At 41.6% G+C, this 23,263-nt stretch overlaps 1 protein-coding gene and 1 long non-coding RNA gene across 23 annotated transcripts in view; one reads left to right on the top strand and one right to left on the bottom strand.

Annotated features, from left to right (window-relative positions):
- The window catches only part of Tenm3 (teneurin transmembrane protein 3), a 1,297,160-nt gene that overhangs the window by 840,624 nt on the left and 433,273 nt on the right, over positions 1–23,263 (top strand). For 18 of the 20 annotated variants that reach the window (XM_006509405.3, XM_011242216.3, XM_011242218.3 and 15 more), the window contains one exon: positions 7,479–7,791. In XM_006509405.3, the coding sequence (XP_006509468.1) occupies positions 7,560–7,791 (232 nt within the window). In that variant the 5' untranslated portion in view covers positions 7,479–7,559. Of the gene's footprint in view, positions 1–7,478; positions 7,792–23,263 lie in introns of those variants that run through there. The other 2 variants (NM_001145937.1, NM_011857.3) reach the window with 1 other exon arrangement.
- Gm39178 lies at positions 10,309–21,397 on the bottom strand. Of its 3 annotated transcripts, none has more exons than XR_870427.2 (3): positions 21,313–21,395; positions 20,868–21,034; positions 10,309–16,666 (listed from the first exon to the last, which is right to left on the bottom strand). It is a non-coding gene; the product is annotated as a predicted gene, 39178 (long non-coding RNA). The 3 variants fall into 3 exon arrangements; XR_003947394.1 differs by having other exon boundaries at positions 14,141–14,816; positions 16,513–16,666; positions 20,868–21,397; XR_001778778.2 differs by having other exon boundaries at positions 20,868–21,397.

Genomic DNA, 23,263 nt, shown 5'->3' with positions numbered 1-23,263 from the left:
AACTATTCGAACAGTTTTACTAACTGGACAACAAGTGCTCAGATGCCCAGACTAATGAGGAACACCTCATTCAGACTACTCGCCAGACTACTCATATTCATGTCTAATAACTCGAGCATCTCTGTCAGCTCTGCATCCAGTTGGTTGCCTTTCTTCATTATTTCTCTGCTCCTTCACATACATGCATAAGATTTTATCTTCTTCGATGATATATACTTTATTTATTAATTTTTTTACAATATTCTCTAGCCTTGTGAGAGTGCAGTTAAACTCTTTGGAAGCAGCTGTTTGTGGGTGGTCTTGTTTTTTAAGATTTACACGCTGGGACTAGAATTGTCTTTGTTTCCTGACTACATTCCACACCAAACTGAAACATCGTTTCCCCAAGTCCGTGGCCCATGCAGACTGAGGCTCTTGCAGAGGGCTGCTGTAATAGCTGGCACACTTAGGTGAGCTCTGGATGCTTTGGTCTGGAAGTAGAGGTAGTCTTGCCCTGGCAATATACATATAGTCTGGACACATGTTAGTGATGAACTGGATACTATAGGTGCTTAGTAGGCAGAGGCTAGGAATACCCTAATAAGGGTCACACTACAGAACAGTGCCTCCAAGAAGGAGGTTTTTCTTTCTTCTAAGATGTCAGTGGTCCTGAGGATGAGAGCACTTCCATCATTCTTCAGATGAGTACTTGTCTTATGTGTTATTTCTTTCAAGCGAGCTCTTCACGCAAATATGGTTATTCTTACTCTGCTCCATGCTAAGGATGAACCCTCTGCAGATAATAGGGATTCCGTCTTCCTGCACTTCTTTGTTCCTCCAGCGTGGCACACTAAAATTTCTCCCCAACTTTCTTTGAGACTGACCTGTGTCGCTAGGAAATCTGCCACTCTCCCACAGCTTCCTCTCTGGATACAGGATTGACCAGGGTTCTGTTGTTTTTAGGGGTAGATGGTCACTGCTCTTTCTTGCTTGGTATCAGTGACTTAAAAACTTCTTTTCTCCTTCATTTTGCTCTTTGTGGTTTTGGACGCCCTTAATTCTGGAAATCTGGAGGCTCCGTCAGGATAGCAAATCAAGGCAACCTGAGAAAGAGCCTATCACAAAGCAATCAAACAGAAAAGCATGCAAACAAGGGAACAGCAGACATTTTATTTAGTTTTTATTATTTTAGCATATTTGGTTTTTACTGTGTGTATTTGATCTGTATGTATGTGCTATGTGTATGCTATTCCTTTTGGAGCCAGATGATGGCACCAGGCTCCGTGGAACTGGAGTTACAAGCGGTTATGAGTGTTCATATGGGTGCTAGATACAGAACCCAGGTCCTCTGCAAAAACAGCAAGAACTCTTATCTGCTGAAGTGTGTCTCCAGCTCCAACCTTTGTCCTTTTAGACAGGAGAGTAAATTTAGCTCCCGAGACTTGTCTAGCAAGTAAGGAAGAGGTAGCTTATATAACTGTTATCTAATGTCTTTATTAACTGTCATATTTAAAGAAAACACCTTGAGTGGTGCTGACCCTCTCAGTCTAGAAACTCGCCACCTGAATCCTCTCAGCAGCAGTCACTTCTGTGACTTACAGTGACTCCCTGCTCTTGGGTCGCCTTTCATACTTCCTTGTGTTTTTGGTGAGCCAATCTGTTTCTTCTGTGGGAAACTGGAAAATTCAAAATTATCAATACACATAAATTTAACATTACCAAGAAAGTTACCATAATATGACTTTATTTTTATACTTAATTATTTCAATTCTTTGGTTTACGAGTTTGCCTCAGAAAACACAATTTTCTCCAAGAGGAACAATAAAAATTGATTTTCTCTTGTGTTCAATTGCTGTTAATCTAGTCAATAAAAAGAAATACTTCAAAATGTAGGCAATACAGGAAGTTATGTATGCAGTTGATTAACATAACTGGTAATTCATAAATGCTAACTTATTAAGGAAATGTGAATTATAACAAAAAAGGTGAAAATTTCTCGGTGTTGTATATCAATGACTTAATTTAAATCTTTAAACTATTAGGGCAATAAATTAGTGTTTTGCCCAAAATCTACTTATTCTTAGCGTAAGTTTTTCAACTGTAATGAAAGCAGGCAGGCATCCTATGCTAACGGGCCATCAAGGTAACATTTACGACTCTTACACAAGGTAGATGTCAGAGTAAGCGTGAGTAACTTAGACCAGCAGGTCCTTTACTTTTGGGGCATTCATGTTCATTTTTTTAAATCTCAGCTCTTGGAATTTTAGAAGTATAGTTGATTTTTAGCAGTGATAGGTCAACATTATAATCATTGGCATCAATAGTTTCAAAAAATACAGAAACTCCAATTAAAATTTGGTTAGTTTGATCAGAATATAAAGTAAATAAATAAATTAATGGGAAAAAATCAGGTTAGATTCTAAATGTAGAATTTTGGGGGGTATTATTATTGTTGTTGTTGTTGTTTTTGAGACAAGGTTTCTCTGTATAACTGCCCTGGCTGTCCTGGACTTCACTTTGTAGAACAGGCTGGCCTCGAACTTACAGAGATTCACCTGTCTCTACCTCCCAGATGCTAGGATTAAAGGCATGCACCACCACTAACAGGCTTATTATCATTTTTATTAAGAATATATTTTTATTAAGTTCAATTTTCTGCCTGGTTCAAAGTATGTTTATACACTATATCCGGGGGATGGAGAAATAGCTGAATGGTAAGAGCATTCATTTGCTGCTCTTGTAGAAGACTAGAGGTTGGTGCCCAACACCCACACGGGGCTACTCACTACAGCCTGACACTCCTGCTCCAGAAAAGATTTGATGCCATCTCCTGATGTCGGTGGTTACCTGTCTGTGTGTGCACACATGCACATAGACACACACACACGCCATAAATAAATAGGTAATAAAAGAAGTCTTTAAGTATTGTGTCTGCAGAAGTTGTGGTGACCCTCATCAGTGTCCATAAAGCTGGATTTGTTTAGTCAAACCTTTCAAAGTCCAGATACTCCTTCGCTGCTTGCTGATGCACTATAACCCCAGCAAACCCAGTGTGAAATGGAGGTTTCCTAAGCTGTAATACTCCAGGGACATTAAAGCCACTTAACATCCTAGCAGAGAATATGGTCCTTCCTGCACCTCTGTGACTTTAAGGACTGAGCCCCATGGTGGCTGCCCAGCTTGACAAGAGGCCTTCTACCACAAGCCACTAGCCCATCAAAAAGCTAAAAGTTCAAATAGCATCTACTGAATGTACATTGCTTTGGTGTCATCATGGGTAGCCAGAGAACCAATGTAGATCCATTCTCTCAAGATGTCTGTACTGAGAAACAAGTAGCTTAGTGGTGTAGATATTTTAAGTGCAGCTGCAACTTCTAAAGGACTATCATTTGTAACTGCCTTGTTTTTCAAGGAGGTAATGGAAATTAGCTGTATCCATATAATGTTGTTCTCACATCACTTCACTAAAAAAACACTCTGGGTTAACTCACTTAGCAACAGCTTCATTTCTGAAAGGCTGCACCTCCCGCCCCAGTTTGTTAAGTTCTTTGTGTGGCGTCTGCCCACAGTGACCTTCTCCTTTGTGAGAGACCAGCAGTCACTATCAAAGGATGCCAACGGTCTAGAGCCTCTCAAACACTTGCATGTCTTAATCTTCCCCTTCTCAGCCTTGAGTGGAGGCGATAACCCAAGAAACGGCGTTTGAAATCATATTGAACTCATTGGCTTCCATCAGAGACTTGTCAGTAGTCGCAGGCATTACAGTGTCGATTCGAGCCTCAAAGAGCCTGAACTATGCACAAAAGCAGAATGAGCGATACAAAGAACTTTGCATTGTTTTGAGTGTCTAAGATCAGATTGCCTGCGTCTTTGATAGCACATGTGATTTATCTTGATTTATCTTGGCAATTTAGAATTGCCTTGCAAATAAAACTCAGTTATCTTGTGTTACACATGACCTATGATGTTAGAGTACTGGCTGGATGTGGTGGTGCACTGTCTGGTGACCCATATGCATGGGTCAGCATACAAAAATCGGAGACACAGGATCACAAGTTCAAGGACAGCCTGGCCCAAAGAGATAGCAGAATCTCTACTCCCCCCACCCCTGGAAAAAAAATTAACTGGGAACAAAAAGTTCTAGACCTCTCTGCCCACTAATGGAAAAACAGACAAAGAACAGGCTCTGAAAGAGAGGTTGAGAAATAACTCCGTAGTATGATATGTCCCTACCATTCCCAAGGCCCTGGGTTGGTTTCAAGCACCATAAAACAAAACTAAAGTTACCTTGAATGCTAATAGCTTAACATTTCATTGATGTACCAGTACCACAAGGTTTCTTATTTTTGTGATAGTATACTCATGTTACCATATCAAAGAACTGTGAGTACCTAACCTAATCTATAAGAGTATAAAACTGCATCATGAAAATTACAAAGAGCATCCTGTTTACAATTAAAAGTCAGTTGCACAGCAAGTTGAAGCATCATACTTTGGGTTGTGGGTTATGCTGAACGCCATCATTATGAACGCTAATCTTTAAACAGATATCAACTTAAGGTGAGAAGCAGAAGTTCGGCAACACCCTAGAATTCCAAATGTCTGTTCCTGGAAATGCTTGAACTGTATTTTCTGGTCAATTAAAAGGCTTTTTGATGACCATTTAATTTTGAGAGTCTATATAGCCTTTCCTCCAAAGAGCCAAACACTAGTTTAGAAAGGAACTTCATTTTGAACTTAAGATATATTTATTCAGTGTCTCAAATGATGAAATTATAGCAATGTAATTTAAAGATCATTAAGGCCATTTAATGTCTTTTTCTTAAGATTCCAAAAATCAGGCCACTGGTCACTGTAACAAAGAATCGGCATTTTAATAGGCTTAGCAGACCAGTTGGTTTTTATAAACAGAGAAGGGCTGCTAAGAAAAAGAAAAACGAAAAAAAGCAAAAGCAAAAAGCAATGACCAGTTATTGGGAAATTATGTTTCCTGTAAGGTGAGAAGAAAAAGAGAAACGGATTGGCCAGCAATTTCTTTCAGGTTACTTTTCATAGGAAATAGAGCTATGAGTGAGACTGTGGTTACCACTGATGGAGACTGGCTCCTTCAGTAAGCTTGGAGGAGCTTCACTCTCGCACGGTTACAGGATAGTTCCATGGTTTTTAGCTCTGAACCCTAGCAGGCATGGCTCATTTGGAGCCCAGTGTAGGAGCCTGGTCCACGTTATAACCTCCTGTAATTTCTATTTAGCATCCCCACTGGGAAGCATGTGACTATTTCACTCACTAAATGGAGGCTCCATTTAAGCAGTAACATGTTTTGTTCCGTCCCGGGTCCTCTGGGAAGGCATTCAGTAAATGGTTCCCTAAAATAACTTTTGTTTCGTTACAATAATAAAAATAAGGAAACTCATTAATTTTCTTATAGTCTCTGTCACTTTGCCTTAAGTTCTTTTTTTTCATATTAAGCTGAAAGGAAAGCCACAATAAAAATTTCAGGTGTTATTAAGAACCATTCGAAAACTCCGCAAGAAAGTCATGGAGTAGTGAATTAGAAGAGTCAATGAAAAATAATACGTTAAAAAAATACAGTCACGATAAAGGAAAAAAACGATGGCAAAAATCACGATTCTCTTTGACCAGTATGAAATATTCGTCATTACTTCGAATGGCCTGGCTCATTGCAGAGCCTGCATGTGGAGACCCATTTGAGGAAAGGCCCGATCGGTCATCTGCATAGCCCGACTTGTAATTTGTTTGAAGAAAGGGCTTGGAGGAGTATCCCAAAAGTTTCTAAGCAAACACGGTGGGGTTCTGTGATCATTCCATCCCAGAGCTTTGCCTCACGTTCAGTAACTTGGTGGAAGGCAGAACTGAAAGAGAGGTCTGGGAGCTATTGTGTTAAGCTGGAAGAAAGAAGAGTGGCTGACAACTCGACGTGGGCAATTTTGAGGCCACGAGACTCCACGCGGGCAGCGTATTAAAGAGCTGTGTGATCTGTCTAATGGTAGTGGATGGCGACGAAGTGGAGAGACCATTTCTCACAGAGCATCTCCATGGAAGATAATGCAAGCCGTGGCTGGAAGGATCCAGAAGCAAAGAGAGGACCCGGTGTTAGCCAGGAGTCTGTTTCAACTTGGTTGTGGAATTGCTGGGATAAAAAGTACCCTGAGGAAAAGTAGGGTTGGGGTGGGGCGATCACAATGAGGACTGAAGAGGGGGCTCCAAGGAAAAAGGTTAAAAAGGAAGGACAGAGTGAGACACAGCAGAGGGGCATAGAATGCCGATTCGCCCTGGGCGCTCTCCATCTTCCAGGTTGCAGCAGAAACCCGAACCTGCTCCACACTGTCCAGCAAACTCAGGAAGCAGAGCTGCTAAGCAAAGAAACACAGCTTGCCCTGCTCCGTCTAATGGAATCTTGCTTGAAGAAAATCTTGAAGAAAAGAAAGAAAGTACCCCCATCAAATTAGCCACTTGAATTGCCTTAAATGTCAGGGTAGCACTGGTGAAGAGCACATGCCAGGGAGGGAAATCAGGGCATTTAACGAGAAGGGTATGAGAGGGGCGCCGGTTCTTTCCACAGTTGAAGACATTTAGCTCCTTAACGCATGGAAATTACCCTCTGAAAGCAAAAGTCTTTGTTAAAAAAAAAAAAAAAAAGAAAAAGAAAAAGAAAAAGAAAAAAGAAAAAGAAAAAAAAAGAAAAAAAGAAAAAGAATAAACTATTCAATTCATTTGATGAGGTCCCTGCTGTAAGAATCTCTCAATTTCCCAATTTGTTCCTATGCTTTAAAGAGATGATGGCTCAGTGGGTAAGAGCACCCGACTGCTCTTCCGAAGGTCCGGAGTTCAAATCCCAGCAACCACATGGTGGCTTACAACCATCTGTAATGAGATCTGACTCCCTCTTCTAGAGTGTCTGAAGATAGCTACAGTGTACTTACATATAATAAATAAATAAATCTTTAAAAAAAAAAAAAAAAAGAAAATGAGATTGTGCTTATTTAAAAAAAATAAAATAAAATAAAGAGATGAAAAAAATAATAATAATTTTTTTTTTTTGCCGGGGTGGGAGGGTTAAGGAAAAGAAAGGCAATTTATTTGCAAAAGAGGTACATGCTATGGGCAAAAACTTTTCCACAATGGAAAACTGAACAAACTGTTGACGCCAGGTTTTTTTTTTTTTTAAGTGGGTTTCTATAGCGTTGTTTAAGCTCGAGATTAATTTTTATGTTGTATTCATGTGTGTGTTTCTTGAGGGTGGGGGGAGAGGAATTTTGTAACGTAATTAATATGAATGCCCAGAGCAGGACTGTGTCTCACCTGTCGGTGTTACAGACTATGTAAATAGAAGAATCTTAGGGCTATCAGTTTCATGTTGAAAGTGGGATTCCAGCTAGCAAAGCTATTGTTGAGCCCATCCTCAGCTAAGAAGGCCAGTGAGGAGTCAGTCTGCGGATGCTTTCGCTGACGTCATGCCAACCTTTTTCTCTTCGCAGAAAGGCCCGTGAGAGCTGAACTCTGAGCGCTGAAGTTCTAAGAAGCCGGACCGATGTGCACAGAGAAGGAATGAAGGAAGTATGGATGTGAAGGAACGCAGGCCTTACTGCTCCTTGACCAAGAGCAGACGGGAAAAGGAAAGGCGCTATACAAACTCGTCCGCGGACAATGAGGAGTGTAGGGTCCCCACGCAGAAGTCCTATAGTTCCAGTGAAACCTTGAAAGCTTTCGATCATGATTCTTCACGGCTGCTTTATGGAAACAGAGTAAAGGATTTGGTCCACAGAGAAGCCGACGAGTATACTAGACAAGGTAGGTGCCCACCCGCTCTAGTAGAACAAGGTATCCGCACGCGTTCTTAACTTAAGAGGTGCCCCGGGGTTTCAAGCCCTAGAGAAAGAGAACATTTTCTTTGTCCTGGTTACTGGTTCTGATTTGGAGATAACCCAACAGGTCACAGAGTATATCAAATGGGAGGTAGAAAGCCGCCCATGAGACATGGATTCACAGACTGACACACATGGAAACACATGATACATGCGTGAGAGTGATAGTTTCACACATGATCAAAGTTTCAAGTTTTTCTTAGTTGAATGAACACTCACAAACACTGCTTTTACAGTTAAGACTGGTATAAGGGAAGCAGGTATTGAGAGGGGGCAAAAACCCTCATAAAAACCTCCTAAGAATAGGCTTAGGATTCTAGATTACGTCAATATGCCAGCCCTCCACTGGTGTCTAGCGTAAGCAAGAGTGAGCCACAGAAGGGTTCCCTTGTCTTCCTCCCATGCAACCTCAGACCTTAACACAATCTGGTTTTCCATAATTCAATGGCTTGGTCATTTGCATATATTTCCTGACCATTTCTACATTCCCTTTTCCTGTCTCCCTGTCTTGCCAGTGCAAAGAACCCCTGTAACTTTAGTTTGCCATCCTAGAATGACTGGTTCTCAAAGTGTAGACAAGAGTTTGTCCTAGATAAAGGCATACAGTCAGTCGTATGTTGTTTTGTTTAGTATTGAAATGTGGCCAAGATTTCCCGAGTAAAAGTCAAACCTTCTTCCATGTTCATTTCAAAGTCCATGGGATTAGTGTCCCTTGGCTAATTTAACTGGGGAAACTAGAAAAAAAAAATGGAACCTTAGTAATAAATGATATGTGTGTGTGTGCTTCCAGTCACCTCCCTGGCAAAGTCATTAAAGGAGTTGACATTAGGGTGGGGAAAACCCAAGACCCTTTAAAAAAAAAGATGACAATGCAGGACATCTGTCACTCACAATTCTAAAACTTTCCCATGATTCCTTTCCCCTCCACATTACCAGAGCAGCCATCCTCCAAAAACTGAGAGTGTTTTCATTTGTCCAAGTCAGCTCGTAGTCTAAAATAAATTAATTCGATTTCCTCAAGGGTAGTCCCCGTCAAAAGCACGCTCTACTAAATGCTGGTATGAAATCTCACGAAGAGGGAAGAGATAGCTTCAGGTTTTTAACTTGTTTTGAGGGAGATACAGAACACATATGGCTGTGTACTCTTGGTAAGTCAGGGAACATTTATATGATCCGTATATATACCAGATAATAAAGAATGCTGAACCCACGCTTTCCTCTCACAGCATCCGCACAGCTGGAAGACATTATCAACATACACTTTTCACCGTTTTTTAAAAGTAGACAATGAGTGTCATCTGAAACCTAAATGAAGTCTTACTTTATATATACATATACACATACACATACATATACACATACACATACACATACACATACACATACACATACATATACATATACCATCATACACATATATATACACATACACATATAATATGCATATACATATACATTAAAAATAACTGTTTGGTGCCATGTTGTGGGAAGAGCAGCCTTACATTGTTGAGCACTATTAGGAGACAAGTCAATGGAACATGTGGCACGAAGCATCCGCGAGGCTCATCCCCACCCCAAGCTGGCATTTCGTTTTTTTGGCAGAGTGGAGGATGCTTAAACAGGTTAAAAATAGCTCACTTGAATTTTCACCTCCTAGGCAGTACTAATCCAGCGCAGGCTGTTGTTGACGGCATTGGCGACACCATCTGTGGAAGCCACAAAAACCAGAGTTCTTAGGGTTCCAAGGAGAACCATTCGTCAGCCCCTTGTGAGCCGGGGAGCTAGCGAAGGTGAAAGGGAGCCAGGCGGCAGATGGAGGCCTCTCATCTGGATCCCCATGTAGGGATGGGATGAGGGGCAGGTTATGAGCGGAAGAGACAGGAAGAGCCAAAGAGCAAGTGCTTAGACCTGGTAGGACTCATTGCTTAGGCCTATGATTCAAATTCATTAGAAGCATCAGTGGGCTATGCAGCTAATTCTTGCTCATGTGTACCTGTGCGTACCATGCCCTAGGGTAGCAAGTGTGCTGTGGGTGGTCACCTGATGGAGGCCCCACACAATCTCACCCAGATGGTAAGGCTTGGAGAGGCCCACGGCTAGCTCTTCCCCGTGAGACTATCCTGGAGGGGAACCTTTGAACTTCAAGCCTCTAGAGTTTCTCCCCAGAGCTCTGTGCGGGTCCAAAAAAAGAAAACAAGAATAAAAAAAAATGCCACTTGGATTATGACAGTGGATTTTTCCCAGTTTTCCATTACAATGTGATGGTTTGTGTAGAGAGGAGAGAGCTCATCCAAGCCATGGATAGGAAATAAAGTTGATCTCATTTTCTCATGTGGATGAAGATTAGCACTAGGAAAACCTTGTGAACACACACTCTCTTATTCTCTCTCTCTCTTATTCTCTCTCTCTTATTTTTTCTCTCTCTCCCTCCGCCCCCCCCCCCTGTGTGTGTGTGTTGTGTTCCTGTGAAAGCAAAAGGTTGACATCCAGCAAAAGTGCATTTTTCATGGGTGTTGGCATCTGAACCCAGGACCTAATGCTTTCACGACAAGTGAGCCCCGTCTGTGTCCCAGACTTCTCTCTCGTCTTCCTCGCTGTGGCAGGATCGGTAGGTGTAGCAGAGAAACAAGCCTGCTACCAAATGATGTTTTTCTTGAGCAAGCACAATGGAAAACCCTCCCAGGCTTTCTTTTGCTTTGAGCCTAACAAATGTCAGTCTTTCCTTACTGACTATTATGCTGTGGGATTAATTATTTAATTGACAAAATGTGCTTCCTGCCACTGCTCCTGACAGCACACACACACACACACAATAAAAATGAAAGATTAACAATATTAACAGTAGCCAGAGATCCTTGAAACAGCTCCAACGTAGTTCGCTAATTTAGCTCCTCTGCAGAGTCTTAAAACAGGGTGTTCTTTGGGTCCTGTGTCCCTCTACCTTAAAGGACACTGGAAAATGCCACGTCACCTGCAGGAAGGACTAAGTAGAGACCCCCGTTGATGCCATTACATGGGGACCTCATAATGGAGAAACCTAGGGGTTTTATTTTTAACAAACAGATTTTTTTTCTTTCCTGGCCTGTCATCACATTTGATTTTAATCAGATTTTTTATGGCTTCACTGACTGGCAGGTGACTCCCGTTAATTACATGTTATATTTAGATCCTGTAAAGCTGGGGTGAGTTCAGTGTCACAGTCATGGGCAAGTGGACTGGATCTTACACGGATCTCTCCCTCTCCCCCCCACAACTCTGTCTGTCTGTCTCTCCATCTCTCTCCCTCTCTGCCTCCATTCCTCTCTCCCTTCCCCCTCCCTCCATCCCTCCCTCTATTCCTCCGTCTCCCCCTTTCTCCCTCCCTCTCTGTTTCTCCCTCTCTCCTTTCCTCTTTCCCTCCCTCTCTCTGTTTCTCCCTCTCTCCCTTACTTTCTCCCTTCCTCTCTCTGTTTCTCCCTATCTCCCTCTCTCTCTCATCTATTTCCATCTGTCTCCCTCCCTGCCTCTCCCTCTCTATTCCTTTAAATCTCCTGAGAGTTTTTTTGGGGGGTGGGGAGCGTTCATCAGAAGAAACTTCTCTTTCTGCAGCTCTGCTGGCTGTAGGTGTGAAGGGTTTGGGGTAACCATGACACACATTCCACATTCTTAGATACTATTTTCTTTTATTCCTCTTTGAAGAGAATTTATCTCATCAGGTCAGAGACACATTTCTCATAAAACAGCTGTCTCCCATCAGCCCACAGTCTTGAAGAAGGAATAAAATAGAGGGTTTATTTTTTTTTCCATCCTGCTAAAGCTGTCTGTGCTATGTGCATATATGCCTCTGGTATTCCTGACCAGACAAGAACAGACACCAACTTCAACATGGAATATTGGTTCTAGGGTTGAATTTTGAAAGGCACTTTCTCTAAGACTAAGAAAACTTTTGTTCTCTGACCAATAATAATTCTATAAAGATCCCCGCCCCCAATTCCTCACCCGGAAACAGCCCAAAGCCTAAGTGTTGTGAACTTTACAATTTTAAAACACACAGAGACAAAGTTACTGTGTGTGTGTGTTTTTTTTTTTTAATTTTTAGAATGGCCACAGAGAGGAAAGTTAGCAGCGGCAACACCACATCTGTGCTGCTGCATCACCTAAGTCAAAACTGGAACTGGATTTGTAAAGGAGGGGAGAGGGAGAGGCAGATAGAAGCCAGGCTCTGAAGTGCTAAGTGTGACTCAGCCCAGGTGTCCCAGCTGTTTGGCTCCACCCTCAGTCACTCGTCCCTTTGGGACTTGGCTTTCCCTTTAGTCTTATCACAATCCGGTTCTCAGCGCCTCTGCTCCCACAAATGTGCAGCATTACCTCAGCCATAGTTAGTCCAGGTTCAGCTCATGCTTTGGGAAGTTCTGCTGGTGAGAGGTGAGAAGGGAGAGGAGGAAAGAGGAAGGAATCCTGGGTGAGATCCTGCCAGAGATAAGCCTTTCTCTGCAGTGCCAAGGCTAAGAGTAGCATGGTAGCCAAGCGCTAGGCCACCTTTTATGTAGAATTCTGCCCCTGGTCAATGAAGAAACAAAAGAACACTAGAAGAGTAACGGGGGCTCCCTGTAAATGTGTGCCCAGGATTCTGGTATAATATTGGCTTGAATGATTTCCCTCTTCTACCGCCTCCCAACCTGACTGTGCTGAGTGATGGCTACTGATCCACGGTGCCAATGGGATGAAGAAACTTAGGGTCCCAAAGGACCAGGCAAAGGCAGGGACTCTCTGTGTGCCACATGAGAGTTCAGAATGGGGAAAGACCAGAAAGAACGCTGCTGTCATTTTGGGGTTCCAGACAGAGGCTGGTCTGCCTCTGAAATCAGACCGACATATATGAGTGTCTGCTCACAGGGACACCTGCTCTCTTGTCCCCTCAGGGAGAAGGGAAACCTAAGCAAGTTTCTTTCTCCACTCCTGGTAGAATGTGAATGCCAGTACAGAGATCTGCTTCAGAGACCAGAAAGTCCTGTTCACAGCACAGAGTAGGACTTCCCGTGGTTTCTCACAGGACCCCAAGAAAACAGCATGTTTAATGGTACCGGGTGCTCGATGGTACCCAGCACACAGTCAGCAGGATTAAGAGGCAAAGAAGCAGAACCGAAGGCTTCCGAGGAAAAAGGACAGAGGAGATCAGAGAGAATGATCTGAACTAAAGTGGAGAACTGTGGGGCCTGAGAGATGCCTCATCGTGGAGAGCCTGTGCTATGCTGGCAGGGTCTCAGCTGATTCCCAGCGCCCACACCGGGCAGCTTACAACCGCAGGTTACTCTACCTCCAGGGCATCCCACGCCTCCGGCTTCCTTGGGCACCTGAACTCATATGCAACATATCCACCCAGACTCATATTATACATATACATATACATATACATATACATATACATATACATATACATATACATACATATACATACATATACATACATATACATACATATACATTTAACTATATGTAATAAGAAACACCTACAGAAATCTGTACCAGTAAAATTAGAACCAACGAAAGCAATGGCAGTCAAGTACTAGAGGGAAAATAACCCACATAATCATTATTTAGAAACCCAAAACTAAGCCAGCCTGGGGAGATGGCTCACTAGGAGAGCATATGCTTTGGCCCTGAATTTAATTCTCAGTACCAAAATTAAAATATAAACAGGTAAGATAAAATAAATAATTTGTCGAAGGAAAGAGTATACATCGTCTTAGTTCAAATCCAAACTAATGATTTGAAATGACAAAGAAAATTAATGCCCAAAACAGAAAACAAAATTCAGATAGGCACACACACACACACACCAGCACCACACACCATACACACACACCACACATTCACCACACACACATACACCAGACACACCACACATACATACACACTCACATATACCAAACACACCACACATACCACATACACACAAACCATACACACACACCACACATACACCATACACCACACATACCACATACACCCCACACACATACATACTCACATATACCAAACACACCACACACACACATAAACCATACACACACACCACACATACACCACACACATACCAACACACACATACACACACTAACCACACACACATACACACACCCCACATGTTACGTAAGAAACACACATGACACACATATGAATGACACCCAAGCATAGCCAGGAAAAAAATGCTTCAGTCTTAAAGATATTTTATTATTTTCTAGGAAGACAAAAGCAATCTGATTTTCTTTGTCTTTACAAAAATAAGATTATATGAATTTCTAATGTGCAAAATAGAAAATACAAAAGAATTAAATAATGCTTTATGAGATAAATGACAACCCAGGGTCCTGTATAAGTGGTTGATAATGTAAAAAAGAAGGACAGATTTCCTCACCCATCACTAAGTTTGTAACCACGGCCATTCTAACAGAAGACTGGCCAAGCAGAGAAGACCTTGCACCTATATTATTTGTCGTGGGACCTTATATAAAGAAGCAGGAATTTAGGACACAGATGAAGGTGTATGGCTATGCTTAAATTCGACAGAGAGGTAGATAACATTATAGAATATTACCTATACAGATATAGAGATTAAAATTAGTCCCCCAGCTCAATTTCTTGAAGCTCTGGCACTTTGAATCCACAGGACAGACAGTGAACAGACCACCAGGAGAAAAGGCACATTAGTGTGCATCAACACGCCAGCCTGGGATTCACATGGAGGTGGAACACTGGAGATGAGCCAGAGTGTCCACAGCACATGCTAGGCCTCAGAACAGGGAGCTCGGGGCAGCCTTGTGCCTTCTGGAGAAGGGCTGTGTGCCTTGGTGACCTGCTTCATGGAAGAGGGCTAAGGAAGAGTGGCTGCTTTTTACCAGAGATTCAGGGCAACAGATGGACTCTGGGGTCCCAAAGATCTAGGCTTCGCTATGCTTCTCAGCATAACACCTAAAGAAATAAGTACAGGGGGAAAAAGACATTTAGTCCATGCACACATTAGGAAGAATAGGGGGGAGGGGGTCCTAGTGAACCCCCAAATCCATCTTTGGAGAACTAACATGAGCTTTTTAGTTTTAAAGGGAGGAAGAATTGTGACAGGGAAGCAGGAAGGATGCTTAAGTAACTAGTGCTGATCTAGCTGTGGTCTGGTTGATCACTGACTTGGTTCTAGTTCTGCAAGGTGTTCCAAACAAGTTCTTTGCATGAGTGGACATCCTGTTTCTCAGGAGACTAATTCTCCTCCATGTTAAAGTCTTGTCATGGTAGATAATTGTCCTCATCCGACGAGGACATCTCTCCCTCTGGGCTCTGCCGTTCCTGGATTCCACTGCAGTTTCAGGGCAGTGATTGTTATGGGGATCTCTCTCTGGCAGCCTGTACTTTATCTGGTCTTTGTGATGTCCATTAAAAGAATTCAGATGAGACCGAGAGTGTAGCGTAGAAGATAGAGATTGTAACGTGAAAGTACAAGACACACTAAATTAAACATTCTGAGTGGCCAGTAGCCAAAGAAATCATTGAGGAAGAAGGTACTCTCTCTCCTGGGGTGAGCGTGGCCAAAACCCAAGGGGACCTTTTGGAGTCGGGCAGGGGTGGGGGAGTGGGGACTGTCTCCTGTGATGAGTGGACATCAGCCAAGGGTAGCTCTCTGCTGACTTACATTTTAGGCAGACTTTATGCTATTTCTTAAGTTGTTAAACAGAGAGCTTTCTGGGAGGGCATCTTCCCGGCCAGTTGATTAAAAGGTCCATTTGGATTAAATCTTAAGGGAGAGGGCCACAGTACTTATTTATTCTTTGTCTGGGTCTCTTGCTAGATAGTAGTCTTCTATTCTTCATGACCCAAGGCTAGAGATACAATTCAGACCTTGTGCTTTTTAAATTCTTTTTATCAAAGTCCTTCAGTTTTTGTTCCTGGTTTGGCAAAGAACTATACATCTTAATGGGAGAGTCCGTGGTCCAAAACCTTCAATGTCACTAATGTCTGACTAGTTTAGGTGTCTTCTGGAGAACTAGACTTAGACGTTATAAAACAATGTTTGTTAAAAAAAAAAAAAAAGATGACTGTCTAAGAGGCCTGGGTTACTCTTGTCTTATCTTTGTGCCTTCAGCCTTGAGGGATGGAGATAGGCTAGGGCTTGTTAACTCCTAGGGAGACAATCCTTGAACGATTAACATGTCTAGGTGGAGAGATAAACTGGCGCCCAAAGCAAAGAAAACGCATACAAAATGAAGACAAGATGGCAGGCTTCCATCCTGTTTTGGAGGTACATTATTGGCCCAAGTCAAGAGTAAATGCTCTCTTGAAAACACAGTTTCTAGCTGCATATCATTACTCTTTTGCTTCCACCATTTTCTCAAATGCCAAAGGGCTGTATCCTAGATAACACATCCTGATTCTCATCATACATATCAGCCAGATGTGGTAGCTCAGCGCCCACAATCCCAGCTCTCTGGAGGCTGAAGTGAGAGGAACATGATGCTCTTAAAGCTAACTTGGGCTGTGTGTCATTCATCCGTCAGGGAAGTGGTACGTAGTATTTAGGGTAGGTAAAGATTGAGAGGCTGTGTCAACACTGTGGGCCATCATATCCGAGAAGAGACAGCAGATCGAGGGACCAGGAAAGGACAAGAGGAAAACTCACATGGTGATTGCAGGCGGTGAAGAAGATGGGGACCAGATTCCAGGAAGATGAGGCTGGGTGCCAGGAAGATGAGGCTACAACTAAAGGTGTTCAAGATTCTCTGTGAACCCCAATGGTTGTGGGAGAGCCAAGGATTTCCACAATCCCATCTCATCTGAAAGGAAGGAGGGAGCGCCTTAAGAAACAGAGCTTTCTCAGAGCGAAATAATTGCTATCTTGCATTCATGTAATAATGAAAAACATGTATTTGAATATGAATGCCAGGAGAGGAAGGTGATCATTAAGGAGATGAGAAAGCACAATAGACCTACCTAATTAGCAGGGGGGAAAGGGGAAGGAACAGCAATCTGGCCAAATTAGCAAAAACAGCTCCCAGGAAAAGGAGGGAAACAGGGAAAGTCATGAATAGTCATAAAGCAAGATGGAAGGAGTCAAGTCTATAGCACGCATTGTATGAAATATAAATGCTCAGAACTTTGACATAAGCTGTTCACCCGGTTCATAAACGTTATTGATATTCACAAGGAACACGCTTAAAATGCTCTCTAAAAAGCTTGAAAAATAAAGAGAGGCCAAGCAAATGCAGGCAACAAGCAAAATAAGGGTGGCTTTATTAATATCTATAAAGATAGAAGTTATTATTAAAAAATTTTAATAGGAATGGGGGAGCTCTGAGATAGAGTAGTTACATAGAGCCTGTGTGGGGCACACAGTTTCAAACACAACCGCGCAACAAAAGACATCGTGTGTAGAAGAGGCGCACACTCTTCTACTGAATGAGTTAGCTAGTTAAAGTTTAGTATTGGAAAAAAAGAAACACCATTAAAACACACTTACAATGCAACGTTTCAGAATTGGCTTCTTCAGAATCAGCCAGATGTAAAATAAAAAGTAAGAGATCCAGCTGGTTGACAGTGTATATGGGTAACCCCCTAGAACTCAGGACGCCGAACCAGGCAGATCATGAGTCCCTGTGCGGTCTGGAATTCAGAGCGCAGAGCAAGACCTCCCTCTTTAGCTACATTATGTATATGGACAGAGATTACTATGCTGGATAGATATGATTCAGTTACAGTATTATGGAATAATTTCAGAAGCCAGTTAGCTATTAGGATCACAAAAGCGAAACAAAATAGTCATGTGACATTTTATAGTCAAAATGCGATGGCAAAGTATTGTAAAATTAAAAGTAAATGACAAAAAGAAAAACAAAAATGCTTTTCACCCTGTGGATTATTATTTCCATTCATTGAGACAAGAAACAATACAAAATAAAAATAAAGTTGTATTTCTAAAATGTATAGAAGATGGTAAAAGCCACAATAATAGGGAAATATATTGACACAGAAAAAAAAATACATACATACATATATATATATATATATATATATATATATATATATATATATATATATGGTTAAAAAAAAACAATGAGGAAATTTACCATACATCTTAAGAAATGAGGACTTATCAAGAAAGATACCAAAGGAAATAAGGGATAAGTGAGCAATATAAAACTAGAATTAAAAACAAACAAAAACATCAGTTTCTTTAAAAACAGTAGGGCAGGGCATGGTGCTTCAGGCTGCTTTCTTACTTAGAAACTGAGGCAGGAGGATTACATGTTCAAGACCCTGCCTCCACATTAAAAGTGAAGAAGGGGAGATGTGTAATTGCTTAGAATGTGTGAGCCTCTGGGTTCTATCTCTAGCCATCCAAAACCGCATAAGTAAAGACTTCTGAATAAGAAAACCCCATGCGAAGGACTCAGAACAAAAAGAAGGAGAAAGTACAGAGACTGCATCAATGGAAACTCCAGAGGAAATTACTGATTCTCAGAAATGATGGGAAATCCAGATTATTTCAAAGTGTGAAGAAAGCCTTGTTTAAAAATTAGCCTTGAGCTGGGCAGTGGTGGTGCATGCCTTTAATCCCAGCACTTGGGAGGCAGAGGCAGGTGGATTTCTGAGTTAGAGGCCAGCCTGGTCTACAGAGTGAGTTCCAGGAAAGCCATGGCTACACAGAGAAACCTTGTCTTGAAAAACTAAACAAATAAACAAACAAAAAACAATACCAACACCAACACCAACAAAATTAGCCTTACATTAAATCCAGTGTTTAAAAGCTGCCTGGAACAGTTCTCTTCAAGTGAGGCAGGTCAAAGGTCGATTATGCAATTGGCATAACCTTAATACTATCAGGAAAAGCTGTGCAGACCCTGTTTCTCAGGTCCGTGTAAAAGTTTAAATCACTTCCTTCATATCAAAACCCACAAATATATAAAAAATAAGAGTCTGGTAGATCAAATTAATAAGAACCAAGTGTTTATTAATCTAATAGACAATGCAAGGTTTTTTCAGTGTTAGAAAATCTGTTAACGTAATAAGGTTAATAAATCAAACTAAAAAAAACCCTGATCTTTATCAATAGATGATGGAAAAGTTTTAGATTAAAATCTAGAAGCCATTCTTTTAAAAACAATAAAGCTTACTAAGTCAAAAACAAGAAAGAACCCATTAAACATATTTATGCAAATACATTATATTTAAGATGATCTTTTAAACATTAAAACAGCACTCTAGATAGTGAGATACTAGGCTATTTCATTTCAAATCGGTAGCTTATAAACAATTGACCTAATCCCAGATTGCTAGTCAAAATTATTTTAATTGTTTTGTTTGTTTGGTTGGTTGGTTTGGTTTTTTCTTTCTTTCTTTTTTTTGGTATCTACAATAAGTGGAAAAATAGTGGAGGTATATTTCGGGTTTTTTAAATATGTGGTTCTATGCATATAAAACCACGAGCCTGCAGAGAACAAAGATAGAATCTGAAGTGCAGTTTGGCATGTAATGAATGCAAGACTAATATATAGACAACATAGGTATTATTTATATAGAAGTTGGAAGCATAGACTTCCAGTCCTGGTGACACGTTTGAATCAGCTTGGCCATCCATTATCTGTGTGGCAGATTTTTTATCTTAGCTAAAGAGCTTGCTTGGAATAACTACTTAATTTTCTTCTGCTTCAATCTTCTTTCTTCTGTGCTTTGTTTGTCGTGCCTTTGTCTCTCGTTTTATTTGTTCGTTTTTTGTTTTGAAAAACAACTTTCACCATAGAGCCCGGGCTAGTCTTGAACTCACTATAGGGGCCATATTGACCTTGAACTCACAGCACTATCTCAGCCTCTAATGTTCTTAGATTAATAAGTGTTTTCTTACATGTAGATGTTACCTGCAAGTGCAAACATGTGGACCACCAGAAACAATGTCTGGTGCATAGTATCTACTGTTATTAGTAAGCGATCATAAGAATTGATTATTGGCTACATTTGGAAGTAAAGCCTGTGTGTCCTAATGGCTGCTACCACTATAGAACTCTTGGGAGTAATCTTATGGGAATGACATGGAGCCTGATATGAAGATCTTCATAAACTATGGCTGTACAGGACTGGAGAGATGGCTCAATGGTTAAGAGCATTGACTGCTTTTCCAGAGGTCCTGAGTTCAATTCCCAGCAACCACATGGTGGCTCACAACCATCTGCAATGGGATCTGATGCCCTCTTCTGGTGTGTCTGAAGACAACGACAGTGTACTCATCATATACATATATAAAGAAATAAAATCTTTAAAAATATGACTGAACAGCAAAGTAAGATCAACTGTCAATCTGGAAAAACAAAGTGGTTCTCACAAAATGAACTCACAGACGTGAAAGCCATTGAGTGATAGCCCAGTGAGTTTGGTCTATTTTAAATTCAAATAAATGATTTTTTTAAATTCATTTAGAAGAATAAAAGTCTGAAATTAGCCCCAAAACATACGAAAGTGAGTAGTGAGGTTGAAAGGGCCCTGGTGAATACCATCTAATATAGTCTGAAGTGGTGCATCACATCTATGTGGTATTGGAATCAATACGAAGAAGTAGATCAGTGTCCTAGAATTACATCATAGAAATAGACCCTCGGATATAGGGAAACTTAACACAAACAAAAAAAATCCTAATTCTGTGGGATTTGATAAATGGTGCTAGCACAACTGGTTATCCATCTGGAAGAATATAAAATTGGACCCATATCTCTCAACATAGTCAAAAATAAATTAAGACAGATTAAAAACAAATGTGGTGGGGGGGGGGGGCAGCAAGAATCCTAGACATGAATTTGCGAGTGAGGGTAGCACATGGATGGCTTGGGCCATGGGTACCAGAAAGTTTCAAATACAGTGGCTGAGATGCCTAAAGCGATTATTTTCTCACAAGGAATCAGAAGGGCCAATGGTCCAAGGATCAAACCTGTCACCCAGGAGCCAGGGTCCCACCATTGTCCCTGCCAGTCTTAGCACGGTGGCTCTTACCCTGCTGTTCCCCTAAGTGGTTGCTTCTCCTCCGTATCCCTGCTGAAAGGGCTGTGGATGCAGAGGGATGTGTCTTGTTCTGCACATTGGACGGTTCCTCTTCACTCCCCGGAGACTTCTAGCAACTCCCTTACTCAGAACTCTGCTAGCTACGTAGCTCTTCTTAGCTTCAGGAAAAGAAGAAACAGGGGCCACTTTTATTCCACAGTGGTTATAACAGAGGTGGCCAGAAGGAAGGGATTGTGTGTCCATAGAGACTGCTCTGGAAGCCATGTGTATACCCCCTAATTAGAGGGAACATGTGCTTAGATGATGTTATTTATTTAAATCAATTTGCATATGAATTACAGTACCCCCCAAATAAAGTCATTATATTAAAGAAGATATATCTCTAACTTGTGAACATAGAGAAGATATATATAATAGGGTTAGAAAGATGGCTTACCATGACCAACATTTGTTCTTGCACAGGACCTGGGTTCAATTCCCAACACTCGCATGATATAACTCACAACCATCTGTATTTCCAGTTCCTGGGGATCCAGCGCCCTCTTCTGACCTCAGGAAACACCAGGCACACAAGTAGTATACAGACATGCATGCAGACAAAGAACTCATGCTAATTAAAAATAAATATAAATCTTCAAAAAATATTTGTATAAGTGAGTAACTTTTGCAAATTGAAAACAGATATCAATTTGGCAGGAAATTGGCATGAATACCCAGTTCAGAACAAGAAGTCAGATAGTCCAGAAATATGAAGAGAAAGGTAAGCTGCTTTTCTTCTGATTCTAGAAAAGATAGTAGCTGATTCCACATCTCTGTTCTCAGACTCCCAGCCTCCAGGACTTCTATTGTCCTTCTTTGGATCATTTGTAGCTCGTCAGTGAATATTCAGGGGATGTCTTAGTTAGGGTTTTACTGCTGTGAACAGACACAATGACCAAGTCAAATCTTATAAGGACAACATTTAATTGGGGCTGGCTTACAGGTTCAGAGGTTCAGTCCATTATCATTAAGGCAGGAGCATGGCAGCATCCAGGCAGGCATGGTGCTGGAGAAGCTGAGAGTTCTACATCTTCATCTGAAGGCTGCTAGCAGAATACTGACTTCCAGGCAACTAGAATGAGAAACTTATAACACACATCCACAGAGCCACACCTACTCCAACAAGGCCACGCCCATTCCAACAGGGCCACACCCTCTAAAAGTGCCACTCCCTGGGCTGAGCACATCTAAACCATCACAGGGGACTTCTTCCAAGCATGGCCAGCAGACAACTCACAGAAGAGTCTCCTGGAAGACGTGTCTCCTTGGCTGGAATTAAGAGCTCAAGATTCCTAAGAGGCATCTCGAGTCTGGGCTGTGGCGGATGGGGTTACATGGCTTCCTGAGGTTTCTGTTCCACTCCAACACCCTATGTGCCGTTATCACAGGGGAACATAGCCAGTCTTCATTAGCTTTGGATACCATTCATTCCTAATGTGAGGACTTCCCGTATGCTTACTAAGGGCAGACTTAGGAAGAAGCAGAAAGGAAACAATATTAACAAAGAAGTGACTCACACAGAGGGCTCTCCAAAACTTTATTCAAAGGCACATGCCAAAGACTGCGAAACACACACAATAAAGTGTTACTTACAGAATCCCCAGTAGCAACATGGGGATTCCAAGAATCCCTGGGAGAAAGAGGAGACAAGAAAATATTGACACCAGCTGTATTAATCATGTGGGTCTTTGAGAGGAACAGTTCCAATTTTAAATCACCAAAGGCCCAAGGCAGAAAATAATCTCTGGTTTGGAAGCCCAGCATGTTTGTCTTTCAGACTGAGGGTAGGAGACAAAAAGCACCTCCAAGTGCACACACACACACACACACACACATGCATGAACACACACACACACACACACACACACACGCATGCATGAACACACACACACATGTATGAACACACATGCACATATCTTTCTCACTTCCTCTCCTTCCTCATATCAACAAGGCTTTGGAGACAAGGATTCACACAGTAGCTCAAGCTGTCTTGGAGTTTAGTGTAGCTCAAGCTGGCCTCAGACCCACAACAATCCTCTAACTTCAACCTCTCAAGTACTGGAATTCCAGACATTCACAGCCAAGCCTGGCTTGGTTTAGCTCTTTAGATTTAGCTTAAAGATGAAATATAAGCCACTCTCCGGTGTCAGAGGATATTTTAACGCTTTAGATACATAATTTTATCTAAAACATGTTTGTCTCCATTCACTTCTCTTGTGATCTCAGTATTGGCTCATGCTCCATTGGCGACCACTTTTTGTCTCTGCATAGACATTCATGGCTGAGAGAGCGTTAACACTCACTGCATCTTTCCAATAAGTGAGGAAATCCAAGACCCAGGCATGCCA

Source organism: Mus musculus, chromosome 8 (assembly GCF_000001635.26).
Source record: "Mus musculus strain C57BL/6J chromosome 8, GRCm38.p6 C57BL/6J".
Taxonomy (NCBI): Eukaryota; Metazoa; Chordata; class Mammalia; order Rodentia; family Muridae; genus Mus; species Mus musculus.
Note: the sequence above shows the minus strand (reverse complement) of the source record. Positions and strands in the feature narration are given on the sequence as shown.